The sequence below is a fragment of the Poecilia reticulata genome, chromosome 5 (assembly GCF_904066995.2).
Source record: "Poecilia reticulata chromosome 5, P_reticulata-male-v2, whole genome shotgun sequence".
Classification (NCBI taxonomy): domain Eukaryota; kingdom Metazoa; phylum Chordata; class Actinopteri; order Cyprinodontiformes; family Poeciliidae; genus Poecilia; species Poecilia reticulata.
The window spans coordinates 26,604,307-26,620,596 of NC_088834.1; the positions used below are offsets into that span (position 1 = coordinate 26,604,307).

Genomic DNA, 16,290 nt, shown 5'->3' on the forward strand with positions numbered 1-16,290 from the left:
TATGGACTTATTTACATTAATTTCACTTAATTCTTTTGATTTTGCTATGGCAACTTACTTTTTTGTGTTCATTTAACTCAAAACTTACAAATCTTTAACCTAAAGGAACTTTTCACTTTGACATTACTTAAAACAATTGAGTTCAATACCAGTTTCGTATCCTATGTCTGACCAACTCAATTTATTAAGTCCTTCCATCTCAATTTGCTAAGTTTTTATAACTTAATTCATAAGGGGGTTTAACATGACAAATTTAAGTCACTCAAATCATTTAGTATCTTCTAATAAACATTTAAAATCTCTTTGACTTAATTCTACAGAAAGTCAACTCAAACTTTTAAGTAGTTCCAAACTAAATATTTTGGGCTGCAAAATTCTTAGTTTGCAGCCCCAAAAAAGTTACAAATCTTTTCCTTAAAGAACCTTTTTACTTTAACTTTACTTGAAAAAATTAAGTTCAATACCATATTTGTATCCCACGTCTGACACCATGACTCAAGCTGACCAGGGACAGATTCTGTACCATGCAACCAGGGTGCTCTGGTGGTGCAGGGGTAGAGCACAATCCATAAGGAGGACTTAGTCCTTGACGCAGCCTTCGCAGGTTTGATGCTCAACCTGATGACCGGAGCTGCAGGTCTTCCTTTCTGTCATTAACCCCTTTCCTGAATAACTACGCTCAAATAAAGGCTGCCTCAGCTAAAAAAACAAAAAAACCCTGAAAAAAGAGATCCTAATTTAATTTACTTTTTTATTTGAAGAAACTTAAATGATTTGAGTAAGACTGACTTAAATTCTTAAACATACTTAATAAATTTGTTTAAAAAATGTTACAAATTGAGTTGGATGATTATAATATATTGAATTGGTTAAACTTGATAAATTAAGTTTGATAAACTTAATTGAATTGCTTGTTACCAATTGAAGCAATTCAATTAAGCTGGTTCAACTAATTTCTTTTTAGAGTGTATGGTCAAGGGAAACAGGTGGCAACTTTTGTATTTCTGTCTGTTGTGTTTGTTCTTTTCTTCGCTGGCTGCAAAACAAATTCCCTCTTGAGGAAAGTAAAGTTGATCTTGATCAAAAAAAAAAAAAAAAGATTGATTTTTGTCTAATCTGGCCTGCAAACACCTTCTTCTAAATGTTTCCTGCGTCTCCCACATGCTTTATGGCCAACTGCAAATGGAAATTCCTGTTTTCTTTCCCCCTAACAATAGCTTTCTTCCTGCCAATCTCCCCATAATGGACAGATTTAAGGAATACACAACAAAAAGCTATCCTGTTAAACGATTCTCTCACTTGAACTCCAGAGTTACCATGGCGCTTCGTGGCTGCTCCTCCTTGTCTGGTCTTTCTGTTTTGCTGCATGGTCACAAAAAAATCCCAATAAAGCACAATGAATAAAGCGGTCATAAAAGTTCAAGAGATGCGAGTACTTTTAAAAAGTCACTAGCTGGCCTCTTTTTTTGTCTGAATGTGAATGATCGCTACTACTCAGATTATACCGCTGATCCTCCTGAGTTATAGACAGAGGGACAGATGAGAATGGAAGATCTATTATACCTTCAACACCACTAAAGAAGCTCTCAGGTGCAAAGAAATAATCTCTTAGCATTAATTGAATATGTGCAGCAGTTTTCCCAGCAGGAGGGGAGTTATGCTAGGCCAACATGCTTGTGCTGTGCTGTGTAGAAGGAAGAGAGTATCCAGGGAAAACCCTCAAATGGATAGGAAGAACATTAGCCTGTCCCCTTGTTCTATGCGTCGGTCCGAACAGAGGATCTGGACCTTGGGCTTTTGGGAAGCAATTGCTGGCTTGAGGTGCAAACCCTGTGGACGTTTTACATTCTACTCAATCGTTAACGTTTGCCTGTGGTGTGACGTATGTAATGCGCTAGCTTGATGCTATGAAGCTTATTGCAAATTGCCCTGCGCTGTAAACAACCATGTTAACTCAATATTTGGTAACGTGGCCAACACGGACTGGACGGCTTTGTTCACCTCCTCCGTTGCCGTCGCTACAACTACAGGCAGACTACAATTCTAAAACAGCAAAGAAAATCGACGTCATCGCTCACAACTTCTCCTTCTGCTTGCTGATTGGTCTTGTTGAAATTCGAGTGGAATTGCATAGGAGAGCAATGGCCAAGCTAGGAGAACATGCTACCCCTCACACAAAAGTTTGCTAGTTAAAGAATCAAGGATCTTTTTAAACTTTCAAGGATCAGTATCACTGTGTGGTCTGGGTATTACTTCTAAAAAAAACGCAACATACCTTTAGAAGGTACTCTAAAGGTTCTAAATACCCTTTCGAATATGTTTCAAGCAAAAATGTCATAAATCTCATTCAGTTATGACAAACAGGTAAACAGTTTCTAATACTTACACTGAGGTCCGCTGATCCATTCGAAATGGAATGAAAACACCGTTCATTCATTTTCTAGGCCCCTTTAATGCTGTTCAGGTTGCAGAGTTGATGGTGCCGATCTTCGACAGCCTACTGATGAGAGGCGGGATAGAAAGAAAAAACCTGTTACACACTGTCAAACATAGAAAGAATCTCAAATTAAACTGGAGAACCTGTCAAAACAAACCCCCACACATACTGGGAGAACATACAAACTCAACCCAGAACGGTCCTAAGAGACAACCCCTGATTTCTGCAACAAAAGCGCTAACTACTCAGTGGGGATGTTATTACAAATATTTCCAGTCATGAAGATGTGATGTCAGAGCCCGCCTCTGTCTTTCTGACACATTTTTCACTTCAGCAGATACGTTCAAAAGTAAAAAAAAATCACAACTGAGCCTAAAACTGCTACAAAAAATGCTGCATACTGTATCCATTGAAGCCAATGATATGGTTTATGGATAACATGTAGACTGTTTTATGGAGAAATCTGGAGCAAAGTCTGTTGGGTTTATGTTTCGGTGCCAGTGGCGATCGTTCCTCGGTGGGTTTATACTTAGAGGCGTTTTTGATTTATTTCATGTTACAGACATATGGGGCTACATGCATCTTTAATGCAAAAACACTATGTGAAGAAGTCTATTTTACAGCATTTCAAATCATCTGATTAATTATGCATAACTCACCGACGTATATCGAGCCTGGAGCTCGATAGATGGTGAACTCTGCACAGTGAGCGAATGCTGTTGTAGAACTCAGACATTATAAGGTCGATTAAAGTCCGATTGTTATAGGACCAATTGTTATCAATAACTTGTTGATCATTAATTTTTTTTTCTCATAAAAACAAACCACATATGTTTAGAAAGGATATTTGAGGAATGTGTCTCCCAAATAGGCGTCTACTTTGTAAAAACTTTAAAGAGTATTATGTATTTTCCAGGCACAGAAATTATATTACCTTCAGTTGTTGCATATCAAGACATGACTTAAAAGAAAACTGACTTTGCAAATTATTGCACCTGGACCGCATAAAGACCTCTTAAAGGTCTCTGTCTCTTTAAGAAGCTCCTGGTTTTTCCGACGCTCCGCCTTCAGGAAGTCGTTGCAACATTTCTTCCTTTAACATCATTTTACCGGAGTTGCAACCGTTTGTTTTCTTTATTACAGTTTTTTTTCCTTGTTAACGTCCCCAGAAAACCATGTATCACTTCACTTCCACTTCAAAAATATCCACAATTCATCACACGAAATCGCAGTGAAATACATAATAATAAATAATAATACATTTTATTTGGAGGTTCCTTTCTGGACACTCAAGGTCACTTTCAATAAGTGACTAGACGGGCAGGGGGAACAGACCAGAAGAGGATCTGAGGGTTTGGGTTGGAGTAGCAATGTGAAGGATCGGGGGGAAAGTATGAGATGGGAAGCCAATGGAGCTGTTGGAGAACAGGTGTGATGATATGAGTGGCTGAATTTTCAACCGATTGTAATTTATGACGTTTTTCTGTGGCAGACCAAAGAGAAGACGATTACAGTAACTGAAACAGGAAGTGACCTGTGGACCAGAGCAGCAGTGAGAGAAGGATGGAGACGATGAATATTTCGGAGATGAAAGTAGGCTGACCGAGTGATATTATTGACATGGGAGGCAAAGGAAGAGGATAACATCCAGACTCTTAACCTGATGGGAGGGAAAAATGGAGGAGCTATCAACCAAAATGGAGAAGTTATTAAGTTTACTTAGTGTTGATTTAGTACCAATTAAGAGAAGTTCAGTTTTATTGCAATTTACATTGAACTTTGCGGTTTTTAAAAGTATTTTCGATAGCCTAAGCTGATGTTTTGGGGGAGGAGGAGTAGATTATCTCCACATCATTGTTAACTACGGTAAGACTTTTTTTGAAGGGGGGTGAATAAGACTGACATGATACTTTCATAAACATGACATAACACCTGTCATGAACATGAATAAGCCCTCATGAATATTTATGACTGTTGTCATAAAGCCTCATTCAGTAAATTATGACACTTTTAATACAAAGTTGACATTATTCAAAATGTCTTTATGACAACTTGACATTAACCAAGAAATCATTACTGTTTAAACTTTACCTTTAATAACATAAAGTTACCTAATTTTTAAAGTGCAATCAGTAATATTTTTATAACAAATTTATATCCGTAATAATTTCTTGGCTAATGTCAAGTTGTCATAACAAAGACATTTTGAATAACGTCAACATTGTATTAAAAGTGTCGTAATTTACCGAATGACGCTTTATGACAACAGTCATAAATATTCATGAAGGCTTATTCATGTTCCACAATGACAGGCGTTATGTCATGTTTATGAAAGTGTCATGTGAGTCTTATTCACCCCCCTTCAAATAAAGTGTTACCACAACTACTCGTCAGGCGGCAGATACTTTCTCCAGGAGGAACATGAAATCCATTGTGGTGCTTTGATCTCATTGTAGACAGACTCCTGAAATATAGCAGAAGAAGTCAGGCTGAGAGTGGTGTCAGCAGAAAAAAATAAAAATAATAAAAAATGTTAAAAAACACCCAGCCAGCAGAGCCCGTCCATCCAGGCCTGTTCTTCTGTGGAATAACTACATAAACACTAAAACCACCAGCGGTTGATCACGCAGCCAACATCACAACCGTGGTGTTTTTCAAATTGAACTGTTCTCTGGGTCAGCCCAGGAGACTCCGGAGAGGAAATGGGGGGGAGTGAAAAAAAAAAAAAAAAGCCAGGCTAGGACATGTTTGAAGAAGAGAACTTTATTTACAACACACAAGGCTCTGGCTGCAAGCCAGCAGCAAAGCTCCTTTCTCAAGAAGAAGGGCGGAGAGGAGGGGGGGTTATGAGGGGTAACTGGAGCTTCCTCTCCTCCGCCACGAGGAAAAAGAAATTTCACCTAAGCCCATCAAAGAGCCCGTCCTTGAACTAAATATTCTTTTCTGCTGACAGCTTGCGACTGAGATGACTTCTTCCCGGTTTGATTATAATTTCAGACCTTCCCACCTCCGCTGATGGCGCACCTAATTAACACAGGTCCACAATCCTGCGGAAGAGTTCATTATTTTACAACCATAAAGGTTAAGTTAGGTTTATTAGTCGTTACCCAGACACTCTGGGAATTAAATCACCTCTCATTAAGAACTCCGGAGTTTTTTGTTCTTCTTCCTTTTCATTGAGTCCTGCTCACACCTGTTTTTTTTTTTAACTCTTTTCACCGCCCAGGTTTCTAATTTTTCCCCCCACAGTGGGCAGAGAAAATATCTCTCCGCTCCCTTCCCCTCCACGTGAGCTTTTCCTCCAAAGCACTCTCTAAATGTTATGCATTGCTCCCGCTGCGCTCGGTTCTCCTTCCCTCTGCTGACCCCTCTCCCCCGTCCCACTAATCACCTCTCCTCTCCACACGGCCTACCTGCATCACGCCACACAGCCTCATTTTTCTCCCTCTCTCTCGGTCTCTCTCCTGCCCGTCTTCCTGCCTTTCCTCTCCGGGCGTCTCATTAAAGGCGCTCTATCTAATGAGATTACGCCGTGGGGATTAATGGTGTGGCTAATTGACAGACACACAGCCGGAGAGGATTAAATCCCCTCTAAGTCCCCAGCGGGGCCTTTTTTGGGGCGTTTCGGCGGACTAATTGAAATCACAAGGAACGGACACAAACACACTTCCTGACCTGCGTGCCTGCGGTGCTCCGCCTCAGAGGGCCTCGCTCCCTCGGCGACGCGGTAAAAGCGCCAATGAAAACAAATAGTAGAAATAGGTGAACTGTTCCGAAACGAAGACGGTACCCAAACAAAAGGGTCACAGATTAAGAGCATCATTTGCGGAGAGTCTATCCCACCTCTAACTAAATACGCCATTTTACAACGGGGAAAGAAATAGTGCACGTGCAAAAAGGGAGTAGTGATGTTAAAAAACATCACTATAGGAGAGAAAAAAACATAGGGAGGTTAGATTTTTAAGTTGGTAAATCTTTTTTGTGTTAAAACCTTTAAAGTAAGTTCATGTTTTATTGAAGCAGCACAATCTCATACTTTTAAGCTGTTTGTTGGCCCTTTGCACGTGGCGTCACTCACTCAGAAACTGCCCGCTCCGCCATGACAGACGTCAAAAAACAACCTATGCGCTCACATAAAACGCACATCTGGTGGCCTAATGTCGCTTTTATTAATTGATTTCGCAGTAAAAATGGTCTGTCTGTGCAGCACAGACGGCTGCACACAGAGACAAGGATACAAACCAAACTTGTCATTTTATTGTATAACTTTTAATGAGGAAAGATGCAGCCCTCGGTGTAATTACGGACTTTTTACAAGGTAAGAAGATTAACGTTCATATATATTATAAGTATCATTAGAAACATATCAAATATCGCATTATGGCGAAGGTACGCATCTAACCATGATGGAAACGACCGCACCGTCATGTAGCCTAGCATGTATGGGGGAAAAATGATTAGCGTCTAGACTTCTGTACGTTTTTACAGCTGCTTCGGTTTAAGGGGAGACGCTGTTTTATAGTGACATAAATCATGTGGTGTGAATTCGGGCAAAGTGGGTAATTTTATCAACACGTCAGGAGGGAGGAAGTACAGGTCGGTTTCTAAGCTAGCTGTTTCAAGCTTCTGTAAATATGAGCCACAACCAGGTGTGTACTCTCAAAAACAAATTAGTTTGACTCGAACAAGTAAAAGCCACGTAAACATACGAGAATAACTTGGGAAAACAACTTAAGTCGCTCAAAATCAATACTCCCGACCCTCACTTCCGACGTCCATCACGGTGCCTTGAATGATTAAGTGATGTAGTAGCAAAGGGTCAATACTACCATGTATGTAAAAATGTCAAAAAAAAAAAGTATTTTGTATTGGCCTTAATATGAAACTTTGAAGCACATTTGGTGGGTCATTAAGTCCTGTCTCATTTTTACAGTGCACTATATTGCCAAAAGCGATTGCTTGTCAGACTTTTCACACATGAGTGAGACTGCATTCTTAGTCCATATGATAAAGTCCCACCCTCTGCAAGTGTTTGGAGAGTTTGAAGAATTCAGGGAAGACTTTCTACAAAGCTAAGGAGTGAGTTTGCGGTAACTTTTGTGCATTGTGTGACAGATGTAGGACGAGAAAGCCCGACTCCCAATCACCACTCTTACAACAAAAGCGTTCTGCCAGGTCGAGGTCACGGTTCTGCATTAAATCAGTCAAGTTCTTCCACACCAAACTCGCTCCATCTACATAGGTATATACCTGGAGACTACGTGACGTTTGGAGGTCAGTAACTACTGACTCTGCAGAAAGTAGGTGACCTCTGTGCAGCTGAGCATCTGCCGTCTCGCCCTCTGTTATTTTATCTCACCTACCACTTTGTATCTGAGTTGCTCTCATTCCCAATCTCTTCAAGTGTGTTGTAAATGGACTTAAAGTTAACTCTAGATAGAATATTTAATAGAGGGAAATTCACGATTTAAACTAGTTCCACTTTGGAACTCTCTGATATCCTGAGAGCGACCCGTTCTGGTCTGCATGCCTGGTTGTTGGATTACATACACTTGTAATGGGAGTAATTGAAACACCTGAATTTAATGAATTGGATGGGTGAGGAAATAATTTTGAAATACTTCTGTTCTAAGTGGATGTCCTGCCACTTAGAACAGTGCATGCGAATCGGGATGAAGGTTGTAAAATTTACCGCAGCCGAGTTTCCATTACAAATGTGCAAAAAGTCCTTGTTGATATTCTGATGTGGAAAAAAGATTTCATAATTGTGGTATTTCCATTAAATAAGAAATGAAATTAAAATCACACGTGAATAAGCTTGCTCAGGCGACAAGCCATTAAAAATCACGGCAGCGATGGACGTAAACAGTTACATGAGATTAACCGTTTACGGTTATTGCAGAATATGTGAAGCTATAGCTTCACATATTCTTGTTTGGTGCGTGAGAGAGAGATTATGCTGCTACTACCATAAAAGATTAATTTTCCACATCTTTACCAGAGGTGCCAATAATGTTGCCAGAGCTGCTAGAGGAGATGGAGACGAAAAAAAAAAAAAAAACTTCATCAAAACACGATCGTATAGGCTCGTAGAAATTCAAAGCTTTGAGCAACACTCTATAAGAAATGACCAGCGTTGAATAAACAAGGCCATTATATATAATTCAGCATCAACCCTGAAGGTGATGCGTGGAGGGAATATTTAAAAAAAAAAAAAGATGGCACATTTTCAAAACATGTGTTGTTTATTTCCTGAAGCGCACATCCAGTATCGAGATGAATAAATAAAAGAACTCCAGTACCTTGAATAATATAATATCAGCAGGCATGGCTAATGAGTCGTCCCAAGGCAAGAAGCCGACCGAGGGAGCGCGTCTGTCAGAGGCAGACGATAGGGCATGTTTCATATAGAAAAGATGCGAAATGGAAAAAAGTTAGCAGAACTGAAGCAGAAAATTTAAAAAGCAAGCATTTTGTAATAAGTCGTGTTTTAACAGAAGATCCACATTTTTTTTTTTTTTTTACAAATGAACGGGCCACCAAAGCTCGGTGAGGAGCTTGAGAGGGAGAGCAGCAACCTTTACAGCAGGGAATATAAGTATTGTTGACTTTCTTCTCAGGAAAGATTTTTAACAATCAGCATACCGGCATGAGAGTAACGCAGGCAATCCACAAAAATAAAAACAAAGAAGTCAAAAATAGTTTGTTGTACACGATCCATGGAATTTGTCCGTACATAACAAAACAGCCTCTTGTGGGTTCGGACTGCTTTAAGTCGCTTTGTGTGTAGAGAAAATAGTCGCATGCTCAGGTGAGATTTTGACACGTCTTCAAATAATTTTAAAGCATCTCCTTTGCTCTCACCTGTACATTTTCCCAGAGATTTTTAATTGGATTTAAGGCTGACTTCTCCAGTCAACAGAGTAACTAGATAATTTTCTCTCCTGAAACCCATTGAGTGTTTTCATGGTTGTGTGTTTAGGATAATCGCCTTGCTTAAAAAGAAAAAAAATCCACCCACGTTAAATCTTCAGATGATCAAATTCTGACATGATGTTTCCACCCCAAAACGGCAGTTTTTTGTGGTGCGTTTGGTGCGAACGCAGTGCCATTCCTCCTCCAAATGTGTCATGGTGGCATCCAAAGAGTCCAAAAACTTTGACTAGGCTATGTTCTCGGGGCTTTCACAATTGATCTGCAGCAAACATAAAACATGATTTTCCTTCTTCAGTGGAGTCTTGTGCATTGCACGTGCATAGAGACCATTTTATTTAAATCCACTAATCATTTTTGAGAATGACTTGACCTGCTAATTCCAAGTTCTTTTAAATGTAATTTGTTTTATCAGAAGAGGATATGGTCATGACTGGTTTAAAAATAAAATAATGTTCCTCTCACTTTTAGTAAATGCCCCCAAACATTGCTGACAAGAACATTTATAAGTTCAGAAATAAGTTTATAAACCAAACCAATTAGTATATTTACCACATGGAGGTTGTGAAGATCTTGTGATACAATGGTGATAAAACCCCTTTTCATCAATTAGGACTAAATCAGCTAACTCAAAACATTTGAATCGATAAAGAGCAGAGTTTCTGTGTAAAAACTGAAATTAGTTTGGATTTCTTTGCATGCTTTTAGTTTACGTGGATAACTACCAACGTCTGCAATGAATTACAATGTGACAGGCCCGTTATGCATCTATCTCCTGACAAAACGCAGACCAGTGTCAATACTTATTTTCCCTGCTATACGTCATTGATACTTGAAAAATACGTATTTTACAGTATTTTTTTTATTTTCTCAGTGTCTTTATACAGAGTATATTCATATAGTTTCTGCTGACTATTTTCACATTCTCACCACAGAGTAACAAGTGCTTTGAGTAAAACATCTGCAGAAAAGAAAAAACCAAACCAAACCAAAATAATAAAAAAAAAAAAAAACATGCACCTTTTAATAGCTTTGTCGGCCTAAACAAAAAACAAACAAAAAGAATAAACAGGAATGTTCAAGGCGACCAAAAGAATCTTCTTCAGGCGTCTTCGTTCCGAGTCATTTGAGTTCCCCTCGATCAACGTTTTTCCGACTAATCGAATCATGCCTACGTCAAGCTTTACACTGTGGAGTTAGCAACACAAAACCATACAAGGGGCAGGCAAGCGTCTCAACACAAAGGCTCCTTAAAACCTCATGAGTCCACAGAAGAAAGGCAAGCATTCTCCAATAAATTATAAAACCCCCAACATGTATAAAAAAATGTTGACGCTGGGTTGACAAGGGTTTTTGGGGGTTTGGGGAGGATGCTAATGGACTGAGCAGGTTCTTGGAGAAGAGGGTGGTCCAACCCTCCCTCGACAACTCTTTAACTCGATGGGTTATGGGGTCCGGTAGTCCGCCCTGGTTTGCGTCCTCCCTCTCAGGGACAGGCTGCCGGGGCTGTTTGCATGTCTGCGATTGGGCGAGGACAAAAAAAAAAAAAGAGACGGGCAGGGCTGGTCTGAGGATGACGGGGGAAACGACAGAGCGCGTCGCCCCCGTTGTACTGCACGAACAGCAACCAATCCTGAGATAGCAGGAGTCTGATACAAAAACACACCACAAAAGGCACTTTATAAAATGACAGTGCTTCTGTTCTAAGGAAATTCAAGTTGACAAAGAGTTAAAGAGAGAGTCGGTGAGCGCCCCCTTCCCCCTCTTTTCCTCCCAAATAAAAACATTCTCTTCAGTGTGAGACTAAAGCCGGAGATAGTTTTGTTTTCAACAATCAATCAAAGCACAAAATTTACTACTCGTGTGTCTCGCGGCCCGCCTTGATTCGTCCCCGGAGGAATCCAGGTCCAGCGTGGCGAGAGAACGGGAAAAAAAGAAAAAGGAGAAAAACTGAAAATGTCACACTACAAACTCGGCACTAAAAACCATAAAGCCAGAATACAGTTGCATTGCAGCGGAGTTCACGTCTGCGGGCTCGGCCGACTACTGCAGCCCGTGGAAAAGGGTCCGTTCCTCTCAGGTCTCTTTGTGTTGTCAGGTGCTTTACATCCTCTCTCGACCGTTCCTGCCTCTCCAGACCCCTGCCACAGCCCGCCCCACCCTCACCACCCCTGCGCCCCACTCTCAGTCGTCCTCTCCTCCCCCGTAGAGGTCTGCCAGCTTCTTGAAACGCGGACCCCAGTCGTTGAGGTAGTCGTAGTCCTGGTCTCCTGAGCTGGTGGAGTTGAGCGAGCTGACGGAGCCGGCGGTCGAACCGCTACCCTCATAGTCGAACACCAGCAGGGAGTCGTACGGTGGGGCGGTGGGGTCGTTGTCGGCGGCCCTCAGACCCTGAAGCCGTAAAGAGAGAAGAAGGAAATTGCTTACGTGAGACCAGAGCTCGCATAAGCAATTTGTGCTTAGTTTTGCTGTGAAAACAAAACTAAATAATTAGGAGCCTTTCTGGAATGGCAAAAAAACCTGAGAGTTGGTCTTTCTAGAGGAGCAAAACGCAATTTTTCAATTGTGATGTTTTCATTAATTCAATTCAATTCACAATTATTTAGTCAAGGACAGCACATCAAACAAAGTTACAGGATAAAAACAAGAAACTGATGTTTTGTACTTGTTTTCTAGCCACAGAGTAATTTACAAACCCAGGCCTTGGTTGGCCGAACTCAACGCCAGGCCCTGGTGGAACTATTTGGGTAGAAGTTTGTTGCCGTTTCCGTCCGTATCAAATTAGATGTGTTTTGCAAAACTACAATGGAAACACAAGTCACGTGCCCACAGATGTTACTTCTGGCAGAAACGACAAAAAAGGCAACAGGAAGTAGTAGTAGTAGTTGGAGGATGACGGTTTGATTTTGTAATTTTTTTCAGCGCACAGTTCGTAAAAAGTTGTCATTTGAACATGCCGAATCCAAAGCTCTTCTATAAAATCCCAGATTCCAATTTCCCCAAAATAAGGAGCTTCCTGCACTGATGGCTGAAGAAGACTTAATTTTATGATCTACAACTACCATTCCAAGAGAACAACAAGAACATCTGATGTTGTTGCTGGATGTATGTTGTTAACCCATGCAGACGCATTTATATCAATGTTTCAAAAACCAGAACGTCATTTCCAAAGCATTTCCGTCAATACCCCACCAAGGTATTGGTACTCCTTCCAGCACCTCAGAAGTCAGAAGTGGAGACAGATAAATCCCACGCATCTACGACTACTTTAAAATGGCAGAAGTGTCTTGCTCTTCGTATAAAAAGATTATCGAGAAAAAAACAGTGCGGTAATCCCGATTGTTGGCTGCTCAAAATTTAAGGTACATATATTTCCCACCTTCTCACTCTTTGACTGGAAATTATTTCTGGGTCTTATTCATGCTTTTAAATACTGCTGCTAGCCGGTGGCACAAACTACTTGTCATTACTACTTCATTCCCTGGACCCACCATGCCAACTTGATGTAGCACAAGTACCCTCCTGGCTGCATAGGTGCTTTCAAAAGACACACGGAGATGGCAAAATGCTCTTTAATGCCACTTTGGAGTTTTTTTTTTTTTTTTTAAAGTGCTCATCCTTCAAATGCATTAAGGATATTCAAACCCAAGGGAAGCCATATATTCTTCATGTCCAAATTACTTACTTTTCCAAACTTGAATTTCCAAGCTACTCAGTCCTTTTAAGCCCAGTTTTAAAGTTTAAATACGAGACCTAACTTCGGATGTGTGGAAGATTTTCTTCAAAACATTCAACCTGCTAAAACCAAAGAGAAGGAAGAAAGGAAAACTCTGAAAACACAAATCTTTTCTTTTCTTGTCTGATTTTTGTCTTTTTCCATACTTGTCCAGCCCTTAAAAACAGACCAAACAATCCAGAACACTGAGAACCTGTCCTCCTACAAGAGTTTTTCCTGTGAAATACAAAAATGAGTGTTTTCAGGAGCTGGTTATCCAGCTGGGAAAGTAGATTCATGGGTGCAGTTGACTTTAAAGAATGTGGTAAACTCCTCTTCTCCGGCTCACCCACCGGGAAGGCTTCTAATGATCCATCATCGGCTGAAAGCTGATTGAGAAGCAGAACAAACGCCTCCACCAGGAACGCTGCTGGCAGAAACTCAACTCTCACAACAGAAGGAAAATCGCTTTATATTAGCCATAAACCGTTATGACGGCATAATTAGTCTTAAGTATAAAAACAGGTGCCCACCATAAAAACATGGATGTACGATACATTTTTAAGTCATGGATCCCAGAAGACGTTGACAGAAGGTGTCGACCTAAAAACCTACGTCGTTTATGAAGTCTCCTATGTCCCCCGGGTGGGGCACGCTGGGTCTGATGGGGTACTGCGACTCAGCAATCACAGGCCTCTCATCGACCCGGCGCACTCCCGTTGGCTTGCTGATGATGTGGTCCAGAGACTCTGGCTGCTGCAGCTGGCTCAGGTCGTAGTCCTGGATGAAACGACCAGAGAGAAAAATTGAGATTAAAATCGGTAAGGAGGATCAGAAAAAAATCACAAAAATACAACAATCATAGAATTCTTCGTGAAGAGAATAGTACGTATTCAGTGTCAAACTCAAATCTGGCCGTCCATGACTTTTTATTTGGCCCTCTAGACTCAAGGGGACACAGGAGGTGACATAAACTGAATCTTCAAAATAATAGTGTTTAAATATTATTTTATCAACCAATTAAATCAGTCCTTCTAGTATTCTGTGATTCCGAGATTGTGGAACTTCATGTAAAATCAGCAGATCTCCCACATTTTGTTGTGCTAATGCGCATTTTGTTGTCAGTTTATGGCAAATTTTCCACAAAAATGGTCAAAAACATTGAGTTTAAGTGACCAACTCCCACCTGCAGATGGCAGTGTTGCTTCTGCTGTGATCGCCGTGGTAACGAAAGTCGTCATACATAAGCGGAAATTTCGCTAGCATTTTTTTGGAAATATCTCGATAGTCTATGATTTATAAAAGAAAGTCACAAAAACAATCGTGAATTCCTGGAGATTGAAATGAATGTGAAAAGATATATATATATATAATAATTTATCTTTAAAAAATACTTATTGAATACAGACACAGATTTTTATTAATATTTTTAAGAATTTGTTCATTACTGTTTTTTTAAATCAATACATTTTTAATGATCTTGATTTGGCCTAAAATCAACCGCTGTAGAGTTTACATTAAGATACACTCCTCCGGTTGGAAATCCTTCCAATCTTTTAGTTTTCTTGTCCTCCCATAATTTTCTCTTTAAAACTTTCTTTCCCCACACTAATTAATTCAAAAGAAACAGAACAGGTAGTTTATCTCTTTACTGTTATCCTACATATGATTCATAAATATACCGTATTTTCCGCACTATAAAGCGCCCCGGATTATAAGGCGCACCTTCAATGAATGGCCTATTTGAAAACTTTTCATATATAAGGCGCACCGCATTATAAGGCGCATAGAAAAGACGCTGCAGGAGAGGCTGGAGTTACGTTATGCATCCACTAGATGGAGCTGCACTAAAGTGAATATCAACAAAACAGTCCGACTCCGGTCGGCGAGGAGAGCCTTCCGCGACTGGGCCGGGGCGTGGCCGGACAATGGTCACCCTTCTCCATTCGCGCACAGCATGTTGGTGGAGAACGTGGTGCTAAATGACCTGCAGATGACCTGATTCTACACGATCGGTAGGTAGATAGGTCAGTCAAACTTTATTTATAGATTACAAACCAGCGTTCCGACAACTATCCCAGCATGCGCTGCGCGTTTCTTCTTCTACGGGGGAAAATGAAGTCGGCAGCTGCTTACCATAGTTGCTAGACCTGTTGTGGCTCAATAATGGTCCATATATAAGGCGCACTGGGTTATAAGGCGCACTGTCGGCTTTTGAGGAAATTGAAGGTTTTCAGGTGCGCCTTATAGTGCGGAAAATACGGTACCCATTAAATCTTCATCCAGGCACGTCAGTGCAAAGAGGCCTGCGAGGACCACAGCCATCTGTTGCTCGCGTCTTTTTACTCTCCACATATTGGTGTGTGTAGGTGTTGGAAATAAGTGAGAATCAAAACAACATTTATTTATTTAACTGTCTGCACTGAATTCGGCTCTCTGGGGTTCAGGGACTTTAATTACGTAGAAAATAGCCAGGCTGTAGAGGACAAAGGAATATGCAGCTTCACATTCCTAAACTTCAACATATTTAGCATAGCATAAAAATGGCTGGAAAGACATGGTTGTCAACCAACAAAAGTATGGCTCACTTTTTAGATATTTGTTTAAACTTTGTATTTCGCATCGTACCTAACAAAAGGCTTCACAGACAAAAAAAAGCAGACCTTATCTGTGTTTCGCCTTTATGTTGTTTTCTTTCCTTTCACTTTCATTTTATTTTCTCTGTGCTGAGCTTGAAAATAACAATATTGAATTTTTTTATTTACATAAAACTTTTTTAACCTGCACAACAAATCAGAATTAATAAGATGAGGTTTGTGTGAAGAAAAAGAACCAAAAAAAAAAAAAAAAAAAAAACGCATGGTGTTTATTCTGCCTGAAGAAATCAGCAGGAATCTTAAGCTTGTCAGTGCCTTTTCTTTTCAGAACCCAAATGGTTGCTGGTTCATGCTGAGGTACCAGGAATACTGCCAATACGGATCATGATCAAAACCCTTAAACAGACAGAACGGCGCTATAATTATCCCTGCGCAGATGTAGAAGCTTTTGTAAAAAGTTTGAAGGTTTTGTATCGTTCCAAGAGACGAGAGCAGAGATGCTTTGTGAAATGTGTGAAAAGCTGCTTTGTGATAGTCATTAAGGTCATAAATCCCGCAAAAACGGTTTCAAACGGCTCATTGCACTACGTCGGATTTATCATATGCAG

At 40.4% G+C, this 16,290-nt stretch overlaps 1 protein-coding gene across 3 annotated transcripts in view; it reads right to left on the bottom strand.

Moving 5' to 3' along the window:
* Window positions 1–8,663: 8,663 nt before the first annotated feature.
* Window positions 8,664–16,290, bottom strand: part of LOC103465092 (cadherin-4-like) — a 321,198-nt gene continuing 313,571 nt past the window's right edge. For all 3 annotated transcript variants that reach the window (XM_008409644.3, XM_008409643.3, XM_008409645.3), the window contains 2 exons: window positions 13,701–13,865; window positions 8,664–11,761 (listed from right to left, as the gene is read on the bottom strand). In XM_008409644.3, the coding sequence (XP_008407866.1) occupies window positions 11,555–11,761; window positions 13,701–13,865 (372 nt within the window). In that variant the 3' untranslated portion in view covers window positions 8,664–11,554. The remainder of the gene's footprint in view (window positions 11,762–13,700; window positions 13,866–16,290) is intronic.